Source organism: Excalfactoria chinensis, chromosome 3, assembly GCF_039878825.1.
Source record: "Excalfactoria chinensis isolate bCotChi1 chromosome 3, bCotChi1.hap2, whole genome shotgun sequence".
In the NCBI taxonomy this organism is placed as follows: domain Eukaryota; kingdom Metazoa; phylum Chordata; class Aves; order Galliformes; family Phasianidae; genus Excalfactoria; species Excalfactoria chinensis.
The window spans coordinates 39,811,523-39,827,392 of NC_092827.1; the positions used below are offsets into that span (position 1 = coordinate 39,811,523).

Here is a 15,870-nt window from a genome sequence, read left to right on the forward strand (position 1 = left end):
GCCCAGGACTTACTGTGGCACATCCATTCTTCTGGTAATGTGAAAAAAACTGCAATAACTGCTTGTCTTGACCTCTGCCTGGGCAGTTTGGGTTTCTAACAGAAACGAGGCTTAAAAAATACTCTGCCCAGAAACTCCTTCTAATGAAAATTAAGAGGATAATCTGCCTGAGCTATTACATTCATTTGTTCCTAATTGTTGTAGAAACACCCTCTTAGTTTCTGCAGAATTGCCCTGCATCAGGCAAGGATACCTGTAACAGAAGAAAGGTAGCTTTTGCTGTATGAAGTGACTGCTCGGGTCAGTATGGAGTTAGTGGCAAAGGTCTGAAGAGAGCAACCCCATTCTGGGGAGATTCATAAGGCTCCATAAGATGGTATGGCCAGGCAGCAGTGAGGACAGTGAGATGTGTTCAACCATTGGGAGACCATGAGGAAAAGAGATAGTCCTCAGTGGTAGACTTTGGAGGGTATTAAAGCGTCCTAGGATTATTGGTGTGGTTTCAGGGTATAACAGAGGCAACATTAGTGACATAGTGATGAGATACAATCAAAAGAAATAGTGTGCAGCATGGGGTGGTCTCTTCTTACCTGTCCTGGCTACACTCTCACACAGAAGCTTCTGTTGAGGTGTACTGGTGGCTTTTTGATTCTGGAGACCTGACTTGTATGAAGCACAGCAAAAAGCCTTACACGACCAAGAATAGATGAACAGTTTTCTTCCTGGGTCAGTAGTGTGAGGCTGAGGTTGGGGAAGAGGAACTGTGTGAACCATGTCTTCAAGCTGTTGTCTTGTTGCTGGCATGGCTGGTGAGAAATCAGGTAAACTAAGAAATGAGAAGAGAGACCAGCATTGTATTCATGTTAGCAGAGAAGGAGGAAAATTGGGTAAATGAGGATGGTGCGCATTGTAACACAATGCTCTGAGCAAAGGAAAGGCAATAACTAGTAGTAGAAGACTAGTCATATGGGCGCTGTGCTGTAACAGAAAATTGTACTTGCTATGGCTAGAAAGTGGGGGGGGGGGGGGGGGAATCAGGGAGAAGCAAATGAGATGTTTATTATCCAGATTCTTTGCAGGAATATACAAAACTAGAACAGCTGGTGCTGAATGTGGATGCAGTGGAGTGTGTTTGATCAGATCACATTGAGAAGTGATCATGGCCACCCTGCTGTAGACTTTCAGTTAAGGATTTATATACAGAGAGTGTAGTAATAATATTACAAGAGAGAAATACTAGTTGAATAGCATCATTAAAGTTAGACTATGTATTAGGTCAGGCTGTTATTTAAGCTCGAATTATAATTATATGGTTATTATAATGATGATATGTTTCTGGACATGACAGTCTCTAGTTTTCTTCCCAGAACTGTAATTCAGAATAGAAGTAATGTTATTTGCAAAATTTGATGACATTTTAGAAAAATTGATTGTTTAAAAAAAAATGAAGACAAAGCGTGGATGCAGTTAATTTGGTTTAAATGGGGAGATAAAAGTCAATAGCCTATTATTTTTTTTTTTAAGGCTTAATTTTGTTGAATGAACCAGTCTGTGGACTTGGGTAAACTGACACACTGGAGAACTCAAATGGAGAAGAGGTTCAGCTTGAATACCAAGTAATGAAAAATGAAGAGAAAGTTGGGGAATTAGTTGTCTCTTTGTAACCGAGAACCATCTCCTAGTAGGGCTGTTGGTAGTGAAATGATAATGTGAAAGGAAGGAAGAGCAGATAAGCTAAGAAAGAAATGCAAGACAGAAACAAATTCCAAGTAAATAAGGATGTGAAACTGTGGTATGCTAGCTGCACTGCTGTACCTGCCTCGGTACCAGTTCTTTCTCTGTTGTAAAGTTACATGAAGTTGCTTTCCCCTGCTCAGTAAATGTCATCTCTGTGTTGTATACGTGGCTTTTCGCTGACGGATACCTGAAGTGCAAGTCTTTGAGCAATGCAAGGAGATCTTAATAGCTTTATTTTTAAAGTAAATTTAGAAATATCTTGTAATCAAACTGCAAATTCAGTAGTGCCACTAGTAACGTGGCTTTTTTTGGTGTGTTTTTTATTTTTTTGCAGTGGCGGTTTTTGGGTTTTTGGTTGTTTGATGTTTTGGTGGTGTGTTTTTTTTAACATTAAATACTAAGTAGCACGTTCTAATTTCAGTAGCTGCAGTGTCCACTGTATGCACCCTGGAGCTCATTGAACCATTCTGTGAACAGATTTAGCTCACTGGAAAAACAGAAATCTATCCCCATTTCCTCTTCCTCTTACTCCTCCCCCTCACCTTTTTCTTCTTTTTTTTTTCCTTTTTTTTTTTAACTGAGTTTGTTTCCTGTCAGATTAGTGGGTTAAATTGGCTTATGGGGAGGACTGAGAAGTGCCAGATTTGGTGCAAGATAAGCCTCTAGGAGCAGGAAAAGACCTTTAAGGTCAGCAGGAGCAGGGAGCAGGAGGGAAGAGTGGCAAGAGGTTAGGTTGTTGCATGGATGCACGGCCCTCGGGTTCAGTGTAAATGCAGAGCGACTTGCTGTTCTTTGAGAAGCTATTGTTTAACACTGTGGATTTTATTTTGTTTGTTTTAGCATTCTGTCTGCAAAAATACACTGTCTTTACAAACATCGTAAAATGAAGTTTGGTGGACTCTTGCAGCAGCCCTTTAGCCTGGCCGGGTTTCAGGATGCTATCCCTCGTATCTGGATTTAATTGTAGGTAATTTCAGAGGGAAAACCATTTTCTTACTTTGTGAAACCTAGCATACTGGTGGCATCTGGTCATTGTACAGAGCAATCAATCAATCACTAGATAAAAAGAGGCAGAAATGAGAGATACAAAAAATAAATGATCTAAGCAGAATTGCCACCAAACAACTCCCTCCCCCCAAGAATTGAATGCCTGCCCCAGCACTTGTTTACAGCCCAAGCAAGAAATGGCGGCGAAGTGCTGAGGAGGCACATGCTGGGAACCTGTTCTCGTGACCCCCTGCACAGATTAATAAAAGTAATGCACACTAAATATCAGAGATCAGACCCCTGTAACAAGCCTGAATTCCAAACTTCCTTTCTTTTGTAGAGCTGAGGGAATGTTGCAAGCATTCCCTGATACTGTCAAAGAAGTGCTATTTTTCACTGGGGCAGTCTTGCAAATACAATTTATATTTGTTGTATTTTGGGATTTGTTTCACTCTAAGCAGTACTTTGCAGGAACTTGTGAGTGTGGATTTTTGTCTTTTTTTGTTTGTTTGTTTTTTTATTATTATTATTACTGTTGTGAAATTCACAGCTTTTTGGGCCAAGCTGGTCCTTGTAAGGAGATATTATGAGCTAAAATATCAAGAAATAATTGAATGTGTTTAAAATTAAATGGCACTGTCAAAAAAAAAAAAAATCACCCCAAAACTCCAAACTGTCTGCTGCCGTTGTATTGACTTCTGGTAAAAATAACAGCAAAGTCTGTGACAGTTGAAAGACAGTAAGAGGTAAAAGCATGGTGCTTTTAAGTTTCCCTTCCTTCATTGGCAGTGTGCCCACACAACCCATTCAGCGCTCTAGGAATGGTTCACTGACTTGAAATTCTGGCTGCTTTTAATTGTGGGAGTAGTTATTTGTTTAAGTAATATGAGGAAAATACTGAGCTAGGACTCTTGATGTTCAATTATTGACTTTACAGACATGTTTTGTCCAGCTCTTCAGCAGAGTTGAGGAGGATTCTTAACTTAAGAGTTTTAAACTTTTCATTTTTTATTTCTTTATTCTTTTCTGGTTTCCAAGTGCCAAATTTTTGAGTTGCTACTGCACCCACAGAGAATCTGTCTGTGAGCAGGCTGACAGTGTTGCACACGTTCACACAGTAAGTCAAAGTACACCAAATCTATCTATAGCATTGATAAGCTGTTGAGGTGCGTTATAGGAGGATGCTGTGCAAGTCATTTGGACTGCGGGTTTTTTTTTTAACCTTTGCCACTGTAAGAAGCGCTTGAGGAAAAAAGCATTAAAAAACCTGCTTAATACATGATTTATGAAAGCATGGTAGTTGTATCATAACTTCAGCTGGTAAAGATACTTTAAAAAACCCTCTTCTTTGTATGCTTTATTTGGAAGTGAAAATTCTGTTGTTAGAAGCAAAATGACCAAAACATTGAAACATTTTAGGTTACTAATAATGTCTTGTCTTAGGTTGCACTTTAAGTACTTTTTTCTTTTGAAGTAAAGTAGAATATACAGCATTACATGCATATCAAATATCAGCCTCTTGGTGTTTATTTTATAAACTGAGACTTGGAAAGGAAAAAGCCTTGCTGTGGACTTTACTGTATCTTGATTAGGTTGTAATTATACAGAAAGAGAGTAGCATCCATGCTGTATTCTGTATTAGAGAAAAATCAAGGCTTCTGTTTAATCTGCTTAAGGTTCCCTTTGTGATGCGCAGACGTCTCTTTTGTAATAACAGCCTGATTTTGGGACAGTTTACAGTATGTGTTATTTGGGGACAAAATACCTGCCCTTTTACCAAGATTTCCCTCATGCTTGTTGAAAAGGTCTGGGTGGGTCTACAGATGGATTAATGGCACAGGCAGAATCTATTGTTTCAAGTGGTAGTATTGTATTCTGGGCATGTTCTGAATTTTGGTGTGTCTTCACTGTGGCAGGTTCCTTTACTGCTGTGCAGACATTTCAGAATGGAGGGCTTGCCTGAAATAATGCTGGATGGTTTACTGGTTTATATAGAACTACGATCCTCCCTGTCAAGTATTTGTCTTAACACTTAACAACACTTAAAACTTTTTTGGATGAGCCACATGTGCTAGAGCTGTGCAACTGGATAAACAAAAATAGCCAGAAATTAGCCTTTCTCTAACCAGTGAAGTTGTGTTGGGGCTTGCTTCTCACTGCTGGAAAAATCAAGTAATTGAATCTCTCTGTCAGACTAATGTCAGAATTTTCTTGCTGCATTATGAATGGCTGTTACTGGGTGAACTTGGCTGGTCTAGTAATTGAGCTCTTTGAAGCAAATATGTATGTATTTTTTGACATGGTTTCGTTACAAAATAATTCGGAATATGTCTTTTAATTTTCAATTTAGTCTAGCTGTGCTACAGAAATGCTGGTCTACATTATACTGTGAATGAGTGAGCTCCAGCATATCTGAGTCACAAAGAGCATGGTTGGAAGGGACCTCTAGGTAGTTTGGTCCAACTTTTTGTAGAAAACAGGACCTTGGGTTAAATTGTTCAGTGCCCTGTAAAGCCAAGACTTAGCTGTTAACAGCAAGGGGAATTTCACTAACATCTCGGGCTTCCCTCTTTAATTCTTCTCATATTGAGTGATTTATCCTTACATCCAAATTAAATTTCCCTTAACATGGTTGGAGCCTGTTGCTTCTTGTCCTGTCTTCAGTTATCCTTGGGAAGAGAACACCTCTTTCTTCTCTTATGTATGGACTCATACAGCTTTTGTTCTTGTGCTCTGTTAAAAGACTGTGAAGATAACATTGTCAGTACAGCCTACAGGGAAAAACATCTAAGCAGCTGCCAGACATGAGATTTAGTTACCAAAACAGAAGTGTACGGTACAGTTTTGTGTGTAAGAGTGTCCCAGACACTGCATGGGCCAGGCAGTAGTGACACAGCCATTAGAGGTGACCCGTTGTCTTATGAAACAGCAGTTAGAAGTCTGTGGAATACCCCACAGTACCTAGCCGGCTCAAATGCTGGTGCTTACACAGCTGATTCTTCCTCTGGATATCTACTCAAGATCCTCTGAAGATATTGAATTTGTCTGTTGACTGTTGATGTTGCTGATGAAGATGCTAAAGAGTATCGGTCCCAGCACTGACTGCCTGTGGGACACCATTCACTGCTGGTCTCCTTGCAGACACTGAGCCATTGACCACACCACTCTTTGAACTCAGTCCTATAGCCAATAAATTTTGATGGTAGATAGACAGTTGGACTAGATGATCTTAGAAGTCTTTCCAATCTCAGTAGTTTTATGAATCTATTATATCAACACATTCTCTAGTTGGACGTGGGGGCAGCGGATGTGACTTAGGCAAATGTCACTTGGTTCTTTTTGACGTGTAGTTGAGTGGGACACTACCTGTGTTGAAGATTCCCTCTTTAATTGCATGACACAGCCAAGTGAGTGCTGAAGAGTGGGTAAGTATCAACTGATAAATTGCTTTCTTTGCTCTGAAGAGTTCATGAGCAAAAGAGGAAAACATGTTTTGTAGCCCGTGTATAAAAAATACAAGAATGCATTTGGAAATGGACAGAGATTTTGTAAAATACTCTGTACATTCAGTTGATCTCACTCATTTAATGTATATCTTCTAAAATAAATAGTTAGTACAAACAGTCTGTTGTGGGGTTTTTTTTCCCCAAAAAATAGATTGTCTAAATTAACTTGACCGTCATTTTATTTAAGAGTTAAATTCATTACTTTGGTTCTGGGTTGTAAATTAACTATTGTATGTAATCAGTGGTGAGCTTCTGTTGATTTCAGTTCCTCCAAGATAGATGCTACTATGTAATATTAGACAATATACTAGTATTTATCTCACTTGTTCTTGTGTTAATAACGTCCTTTTCTGTGAGTGAAAATACAGATCTGTACTTTCCATTTCATTTTGCAAGATTTTTCACTTACAGCTGTCTTACAATTTTAAGGTTGCAGCACTTCTCTGCCTTCTTAGATCAATAATATTCAGCATAGATGAGGAAAATATTATTTCAGTTTTGTTCATGATGAAAAAAAACCAATACTTGTTCAGTGTTGAGCAATGTATTCAGTGTTTCCAGGACTAAAATTTGTAGTATCATCTAATAGCTCATGCAGAAGAAGCTGTTACTCGACTTGTGTATTTTTTTATAGTAGTAGACAATAATTTGTCCTGTTGATTATGAATGTAAATATTCTTTTTAAGACAGTGGTAACTAAGAGTGTTTTTCCTATTTGCAGAGCAAACTTTACATGGAAGGATTTAGAAGCCTGAAAGAAGGAGAACCAGTGGAATTTACTTATAAGAAATCTTCCAAAGGCCTTGAATCAATACGGGTAACAGGCCCTGGTGGGAGCCCCTGCTTGGGAAGTGAAAGACGACCCAAAGGGAAGACAGTACAAAAAAGAAAACCAAAGGGAGATAGGTAATTACCTTACTTTGTTATTCTACCCTTCTTTTTTTCTCTTCATTTGCACATTTTTCTTGAAGTTACGTGTTCAGCGTTTTTTGATTTGTGAAAAGAAGCTATTCCATGTAAATGTGCTTTTATATGTAATGAAGTAATTTGATTAAGGCTATTAAGCTGTACCTGTACAACTACATAAATCACTCACTGGATTGGTTTTTCTTGAGAAGGCTTTATTGAATTAGAGGAGGTCTGCAGAGGAATGTAATACTGTTTTGAAAATACTTCAGATTGAGTATGAAGACAGGTTGGTCTGAATACAGGTGAAGCAATGTCGTGTTTAGTTGAGAACTGTGCATGCTAAAGAGACTGTTGTGTGCAGTGGCATTTTAAATTGTGCGTCAGTAGTTCTGTACAGAAGGGTTTAAAGTAATAATAGTGAGGTATGTGTTATTCGGTTAATTATATTTTTACTTGGTGAAAAGTGTATCTAAAGTTTCTGAAAGGTAATAATAGTTGGTGGTCTGAAGTAGTATTGTAATAATATTTTACAGACTACTTAAGACACCCAGGGACTGAACAGGCTGCACAACAGGATGCAGTCCCTTTCCTAGGAGCCCTTATCAGTTGCTGACCATGTGTTTTGTTTGGCATCAGTAGTGATCTGACTCAGAAGTACTTTTGTGCTGCTCTCTAAGAATGACCACCAGGAGCTGATGCAAAAAAGATAAAGCACTCTCAGTTCTTGTCTTAATCACCTGCTCCATAACTTGTAGACAAGTCCATGAAATCTTGATTTAGAGTAGAATAAATAAAGTCAGAACTTAGCCAGCTGTCTTAAGGTAAGGTTTGGAATAGGAGAAAAAGAACTATGCTTTGTTTTGTTTCTTCTTCCCCAAAACACTTCAGTGATTGTAATTAACCTAGAACAAAACTGTGTGTAGGACCATTTCATCACTCTGAATTTTATTTTTCTTTCTTTCTTTCATTCGCTCATTTATATGTGGAAAAATATTCTTTAGTATGGTAAATATTTGGGTAAATGTTACCGCTAGGTCTTTGGCACAGTATTAGCAGCGAAGATGAGTGATGTTCTCAGAACTAGAAGCTAGGGTTGTTTTTGAGACCTGAACATCTTATCCAGTATCTATAAATATTTCTGATTGAAACTCAAAGTTTGATACTTTTATCAGCAGAGTGTTTGTAGAGTTCTACCCAATTGGATTGGCACTTACTTCAAGTGGAACATTTTGGAGGGGGAGAGGGACCCTTGAAGTATTTATACCAAAGTAGAAACAGTGACTCAAGAGGGAAAGGTCAAAGAAGAAGTAAGGTTGTAGCTCCATCTCCTAATCCCAGTTTATGAAATTGCAGTCCTGTGCTGTCCTCCATTAACACAGCACTTGTGGCTGAGATGCACCCAGGTGAACTGCATCAGTAAGGATTTAAACCTGTAGCAGATGTTCCGAGATCTTGATTTTGACGTGAAACATTCCACCAACATGCTTTACAGAACAAGCCTGCAAGTAGAGCATGACGAAGGGAGTTGAACTCCGCTAGAAGTTAAATGCTGCCACTGAAATGACTGTACATGCTGAATTTTGTTCTAGGCATGCGGCTAGTGAGATAGCCGTGTATCTGTAACTCAGTTGGTTAAATTGTAAGGAACACTGCAGCTACAGATGTAACACTTCACAAACCTTTTCCAATGCTGCTAATGAGAGACAACTAAAAAAAGGAGTGGTTTTTGTGTTAAGATGGATTGAGTGATATGTTTTAGTAATTCTCAGACTTGACAAAAAGCATAATTTCCAAATGTTTCTAAACAGTTGAAATACATCCACTTGAGGGAGGCGACTGTATCAAATAATAAAATACTTCCCTACTGGACTGTTGCTTAACATTAATTTGTGTCTGAGTCAGAAAATGAAGTCTTAAAGGCATTCTGCAGATAGCCCAAAGTTAGATTGTAATAAGATGGCAAGTCTTTCTCACATACTGCATCATTCAGAGCTTATATTCTTGAACAAACAGCTCTTAGAGGAGACAGCACTTTTGTGTACTATTGAGAGCGTCTGGGCTGAAGTTAGTAGAACAAGGAGAGCTAGTGTAGGAAACAAAAGTTATGAGATACAGTCATTTCAGATTATATCAAATTCCATCTTCACTGGCTAAATCATCCTCAAGCGTCTAATTCTCATAAGCTTTTGATGGCTCAAGCTGAGCTGTTTTTTTGTGATGGATATTGAATAATTGGAGTGGTACAAGCTGTGAAGGAGAACACTGAGCTAGTAGGAAGTGGGAGAAGATCATAGAAGCTATACGTGAAAGATGGTGGGGACAAGGAGGCTGGGGAGAGCCCTTCAGAAAGGGGCACTTCCACTCCTGTTTGTCTTACCCCTCTGCCAGCCCCAGTGTGCAGCTGCCCCCTGGGGACCCACTTCAGACCATGCCATAGCATCAAAGGGCATCAGGGCAAAGGAAGTGAGAGAGAGCAGCTGCACAGAGGATGGATGAAAACCTCAGGTCTTTTCCCTTCAACACAAAATTGTGTCAGCATCTAACTGTCAAAGCGCTGAACTTTACTGCTCCTCTCCTAGGTGGACAGTGTGTATATTTCTGCACTTTTCTAAGGAAACTGGCAGAGAAGTCATGTAATTTTTTATACATCTCTTAAAAATGCAGCCTTGCAAAAGGATGTGACCTGAGGATGGCGTGTCAGAGTTTAAAATGTGAGCATCTCCTTCTCCCTGGTTGTCTTTTGATTAGTTTTAGATAATAAGAATTTTTTTCTTTCCAGTTTTAATTCTTTTTGCTGTTTTTCAAGTGTAGCGTATTTTGTTCACTGTTTGCTTCTTCTGAACATCCCAGGGATTACACTGCATGTGGGTATTGTGATTACCACCATGGTTTTTGTTCTTTTTCATGAAAACTATCATATGAGTTGAGGTCCCTGTGGCTTAGCACACTGTTCCAACCAAAGCAAGTACCTACGAAGAGACTGTAGGAAATACAAAAGATTTGCTTTCCATCTCTTGCATTTAGAGGATTAGGCATCTCTTCAGTATCAACACCTAATCTTCACGGGTTGGATAGATGGTGCTTTAAGTGCCTGAGAAGAGCTGGACACAACTTATTTCCTTAAGCGAAATTTGAGATTATTTGTACAGAAACATATAGTTAGGAATTCAGACTTCCTTAGATAGTAGGTGATAAACAAAACCAAGATATCCTTTCTTAAATGATATTATTTTTCATACTTTCTAGCTATACCATAGTAAGCCACTGAAGTAATACAGATTACAAGATTAATTCAGCAGCACAATGCTGCTAGCTTTAAAACAAACAAAAAACATTAAAAACCACAACTTTGCACAAGAACTTTGCACTACTGTGCATACTTCCAAACACTTAAATCTTTGCTGGACTATGATAATTAGGGAAAAATATACTTGGGGAATTCTGTACTTTCTCCTGTGTTACTTTTGGGAAGGTGTAACTACAGTCCTGTTTTTTTGCAGGACTGGGGTAAAACCAGAGGGCTTAATTAAGAGAGTTAAAAATAGGAAACTTAAAAAAAAATAGCTGTCACTTGGTGTTTTGGAATGGAGGCTTGAAAGCTGGCTTGGAGATGGATCTCTAGGGCAGGGGGTTAATCTTCCCTCGTCTTTGTGCAGAGCCATCCAAGTCTAAGTTACAAGCCTCTGAGAAGTGTTACTGCATATATTCATTAGACAGCCCTTGTTAAAATCTCTAAATCATCCATCTGTGTTTAAGTGAGCTGAGCAGCCACAGACTGGCTGCATACCAACTACACAGGCATGCTTCCAGGACTCAGCATGTCCAGTGTGATGAGAATGGAATCATGTATCCAAAACTGGGTATTTTCTTCAAAAGATGCAAGGAAGATGGCTTAAGATCATGAATACAAAACAACTGCCACTAAATGGAGCGTATAGCAACCAGCATCTGGGGACAGTATGTTGTTTGGCGTGATTTTATCTTCAGACTGGGATGTTACATGTGAATTTCAGTCTTCTGGAAGTGCCGGCTGTAGGCTATGGAAGAACAGGTACCCAGAGCAAGAGCACGAGCTGGAAAGCCCTTCCCTTTCAGAAGACAACAAGCTTTGGCTTGCCTAGCTTCTACCCCCAGGTCTAGCATGCAGCAGTGGGAATTGCTTCCTCAAAAGATGATGACTTTCTCTTCCTGCCTATTTCCGTTTCTCAAGCAGTTGCAAGCCAGGATGCGGAGCCAAAAGATGAATTATTGAGATGCTGGGCTAAGCGTAGGAATGTTATAGTTGTGCAGAATGATATATGCATTATTAGAATAAACGTTTCTGTTTTTCAGAAGACTCTTAGAAAATCACATTCCAAATTTCATTTTTAGAGAACATGATCTAATTTACAAAGCCAAGCACCCACTAGATACAGGCTACAAAGCTTTACTTGGTCCCTAACAAACCTAGACGAAGATCAGTTAGTTATCTTGGGGTACCAGGCACAGTGTGCTGTAGTATGCTGCATGGCAATGCAGGCATTTCCTCATTCATTGAAAAGGCTGCTTTTTGTTTCATATGTTTTTAACTATCAAATTCACCAGAAGGCAGCTTGAAAGTGAGGGCTGTGTTTTTCAGATCCCGTGCTACTCATAAACTCTCATGGCCATGCTGTGCTTCAGCCTAATTGCTCAGGTGAAGGCAGGAATTGGGCTTTGCAGTTGGGCACAGAAATCAACAAAACACAGTAAAAGACATACTTCCTTTCAATCATACGTACCTTCTGGTAGGGCTGCTCGTGTGTTTCAAGTGAATGCAAATTTCTGTGCTGAGGGAAGAGCTGGAAACCTGGTGTCAGGTTTGACCGATTTTCACCAAGTGGTGTCCAAGGCTGATTTTCTTCATTAGGAGCTTGCAGTAAGAACAGAGTAGAGACCGAATAAAGTCGTCTGTGATATCTGTTTGTATGAGTTCACAGTTAAGAAGAAATAGGCCCCAATTTTTCCATAATGTTTGTAATAAATACAAATTTGTTGTTAAAGTAAGTAGATGAAATTCTGAGGAAGTACAAGGAACAGATGAAGCGAGTAGGCTGGTGTCAATTTTATACAGACTCATGTAGAGTAAAGCTATCCCTGCACAGCAGATGGGTTGCTGAAGTATATACGCTGTTTTCAGAATGCAGAATATTTTTCTTTAATTGGATGTCTTCTTGGGCCTTGTGTTTTCAGAGTATCTTGCCACTTCTCTTCAAGGGATGAGCTGTCTCCCATTTACAGTAAAACACCAGCATATATTTAAGCCTTTGCTGTGGTGTTCTCTTATTTCTGATCATCAAACTGGAACCTTCGCTTTGGGCCTGGATGAGCAAATTGCTACAGAGTATCATGGATATCTAAGCTTTTTCAACATGCCAGGCTGCAAAAAGCTGCTTAGAGAATGAAGTTCTGGAGCTGCAACCCATAGAAGGGGGTAACCGTTTCATCTGCTCCAGCTTAATTTGCTGCTGTTACGATCATCTGCTGAGATCTGTTGCAGTTGGAGGTGCTTATCATGGTATTCCATACCCTGTTCACCTTTTAGGAGCTTAATTCTTCCAGTAGCACTTGCTTGTTTTTATGCTAGTTGGACAGGTATGTGCTTTATATTTGAGAAGATCTTGAGATAAGTTAATTTATATAACTGTTGGTCAAAACAAACATTTTTGTTTTACATTCTGTGTATATTTTGAACAACTTTAGAACTTTGAACAACTTAAAAAAAAATAAAAATGAAAACAGCACCATTTCTTTCAATAAGACAGTTGAGATCTCTCTATTGGAAAACACTTCTCATCATCTCGTGAGAGCTCATTTTGCACAGAAAATAGTGCAAAATATCGCTAATTCAGAAGGAAAGAAATGGAAACTTCACAAAACATACCAACTGCTTTTCTAGTCCTGTAGTAATGATTTACCATATCTCAAGGAATTTGGAAGCAAGAAAGAAGAGTTACACATTTGGGAATTTTGCATAACTTGAGAGATTATGGTATGGAATAGATGTAAGTTTCAGTAAATACAAAGCATCATTTCAATTTCTAAGAATCTTGCTAATATAACTGGTGTTTCCTTCCATTAATTCAAATTTCTTGCTGTTTATTTCCTTACTACTCAATTAATATACTCCTTTCAGGTAGAAAAGAAATAACAATGCATATACAATTCTTAGGGGCCAGTTCAATAAGTGCTTGAGCCCGTGCTTTGAAAGGAATAGGGAAGCGGACAGTGTTTAGAAAAGATTTCCCTGGTTGTGGAAATTTCTTTCCATTCTGATGTGGACCCGACCTACAGATTGTGCTGCTTTTTTTTCTTGTGTGTTGCTCTGTGTAACTATCAGCCAAGTGAGAACAGAACTGCTTGCAGCAGGGCAAACCATCCTTCAGAAAAGGTCCAGACAGTCTGCTGTATTGCACTAAAAAAATGAAGCCCCAAATCCATTGTATTTCAGAAAAACAAGTTGCATTTCCTTGCTTTTTTTGGTGTGTTGCCCTCCAGCATCACATAGAAAATGTAATGAAGGCTCATAATAACTATGAAAACAAAAAGGAAGATTATAATAGCGATTCCAGATGATGGAGAAAGAAGTGCTATCTTAAGTAAACTGCCAGGGACTTGAAAGTTGGACAGAACTGAACTATAGCCTAGCTGCTAAGTGAGGTATTCCCAAAACACTGCCTTTGATTTACCTCTGTTGGTAAATCTGAAGGTCTTCCAAAGAAATAAAAGTTCTGAAGCCCTTTAATACAGTAATACAGTAATATAATTCCAAATTGCTGCAGCTGTTTCTTTTATTAGCTGTGGCTTCATGTTTCTGTCCTTGACACTTAAAGATCAAACCTGCTTGAATATGAATCATTTATAAATGTGCATTTACTTCAATATCTTATTTTGTCAAGAAGCTCAGCAGTTCATTATGTAAGAGGAATGTGTCACGGAGGTAGTCATCCCTGTAGTGGTGCAGTCACATTGCAGTTATTCCCACTGTGGCCCCCTCACCTCTGTGAGTGTGCCTACAGTGTGCTGGAGTTCTTCTCAAACAGGCAGTAAGACATATGCTGTGTCCTGAAGAAAACATATGGTTTTAAAGACATGTTTACATGAGGAAAGGTAGTTTTATTTAGGTGAAAAAAGAAATGAGATCTTCCATCCAGAAGTAGGAGAACAGAATGAGAATTTGCAGTTGCTTCTTCTGATTATAGGAAGCTTGTCAGAGAAGAAACAGGAGCTCAGAAGGGTCCTTCAAGCTGGATGACTTGGACAAGATGCTGCTGCAAGGTCAATGAATAGGGGGGAGATTAGGAAGGAGTAGGGACATTTAAGCGTAAATGGACTTGAGGTAGATCAGGGATGATAGGGAAGAGTTTGAGGAGGAGTGAACTAACTCTTGGCTGAGGGGGATATACCAATGAAGATTGTGGCATATGAGAAATATAGATTTTCCCAGCCTCCAAGTTGTCATCCAAAAAGTTGATACGGAGATTGTCAGGAAGTGTAGGGAGATCAGAACTGAATCAGTTTCCTCCCTTTGGAAAGATAGGTACACTAAGTCAACAGCTAATGTGTAAGGAGCTGGAGCTAAGGTGGGAACGAAGCATCTGCTTTACAATTCTGTGGTGACTCAGGTGATTCCAGCATTTCTCTTCTTGCTGATCTGAAATGAAACTGACCAGCCTTCTTTTGTTGCAGGCCTGGATACTGTTTGCCTTCAGGGCTGCTAGCGCTTGCTGTTGTCTTGTGTCAGCATTTTGTCCACCAGAAACCCCATGTCCTTCTCCACAAAGCTGCTTTCACTGAGTTCTTCCAGTCTGAAGTCAAGTCTAAACTGTGACCAAGGTGCAAAACCTTGTACTTAAACCTCATTAGAGTCAGTTGGGTCCACTTTTCAAGCCTGTCCAGGTCCCTCTGGATGGTGTCCCTTCCTTCTGTAGTGTCATATGCATCACTCAGCTTGATGTCTTCTGCAAACTTGGTAAGAGTGCCTCTCACTGTCTAGGTTGTTAAAGATGAGCGCTGGTCCCAAGACAGATCCCTGAAGGAAATTCCTTCCATCGCAGTTCATAATTCTTTTCTAGTCTCTTTGCTGGCATTATTTCTCTTCTTTGCATATGCTTGAGCAACTCAGTATCCTTTTCATAGTGGAGGACCTGAACCTGGACCCTGCATTTGAGGTGCAGTCTATGCTTTCAAGGGGTAATTGCTTCTCTAGTCCTGCTGGCGACATGATTTCAGATGCAGTCCAGCATGCCGTTGGCCTTCTTGGCCATCTAGGCACACTGCTGGCTTGTGTTTAGCCCACTGTGGGCCAGCATCCCCAGATCCTTTTCTGCTGAGCAGCTTTGCAGCAGACATTTCACTCTTTCCTTAGCTTGTGTTGCTGGATCAGGATGTTGTGACCCAAATTCAGTACCTGGCACTCAGTGCTGTTGAATGTCATGTGATTGGTCTGAAAAAGAGGTATCAATGCTGCTGTATTGTCTTTGAGATTTAGATGAATTTTCATGGGAGTCCAGACACTGAATAAACCAATAGACTAAAGAAGTAGTATAAAATTATCATGTTTGCTTCCAAGCAGCAAGTGAGAAAAGACCATGCAGGACACCAAGCACACTGTCTTATAGTTCAGACAGTTAATGCAGTATAAATTAATTTCTTGCTCTTCGAATGCTGAATTTGTAGGTAAAGAGTAGGAATTAGCCTGAGTGCCCTTCTG

At 39.5% G+C, this 15,870-nt stretch overlaps 1 protein-coding gene across 6 annotated transcripts in view; it reads left to right on the forward strand.

The window, feature by feature from the left end:
• Positions 1-15,870, forward strand: part of LIN28B (lin-28 homolog B) — an 85,449-nt gene that overhangs the window by 44,269 nt on the left and 25,310 nt on the right. For all 6 annotated transcript variants that reach the window (XM_072332647.1, XM_072332648.1, XM_072332651.1 and 3 more), the window contains one exon: positions 6,952-7,136. In XM_072332647.1, coding sequence (XP_072188748.1) covers positions 6,952-7,136 — 185 coding nt within the window. The remainder of the gene's footprint in view (positions 1-6,951; positions 7,137-15,870) is intronic.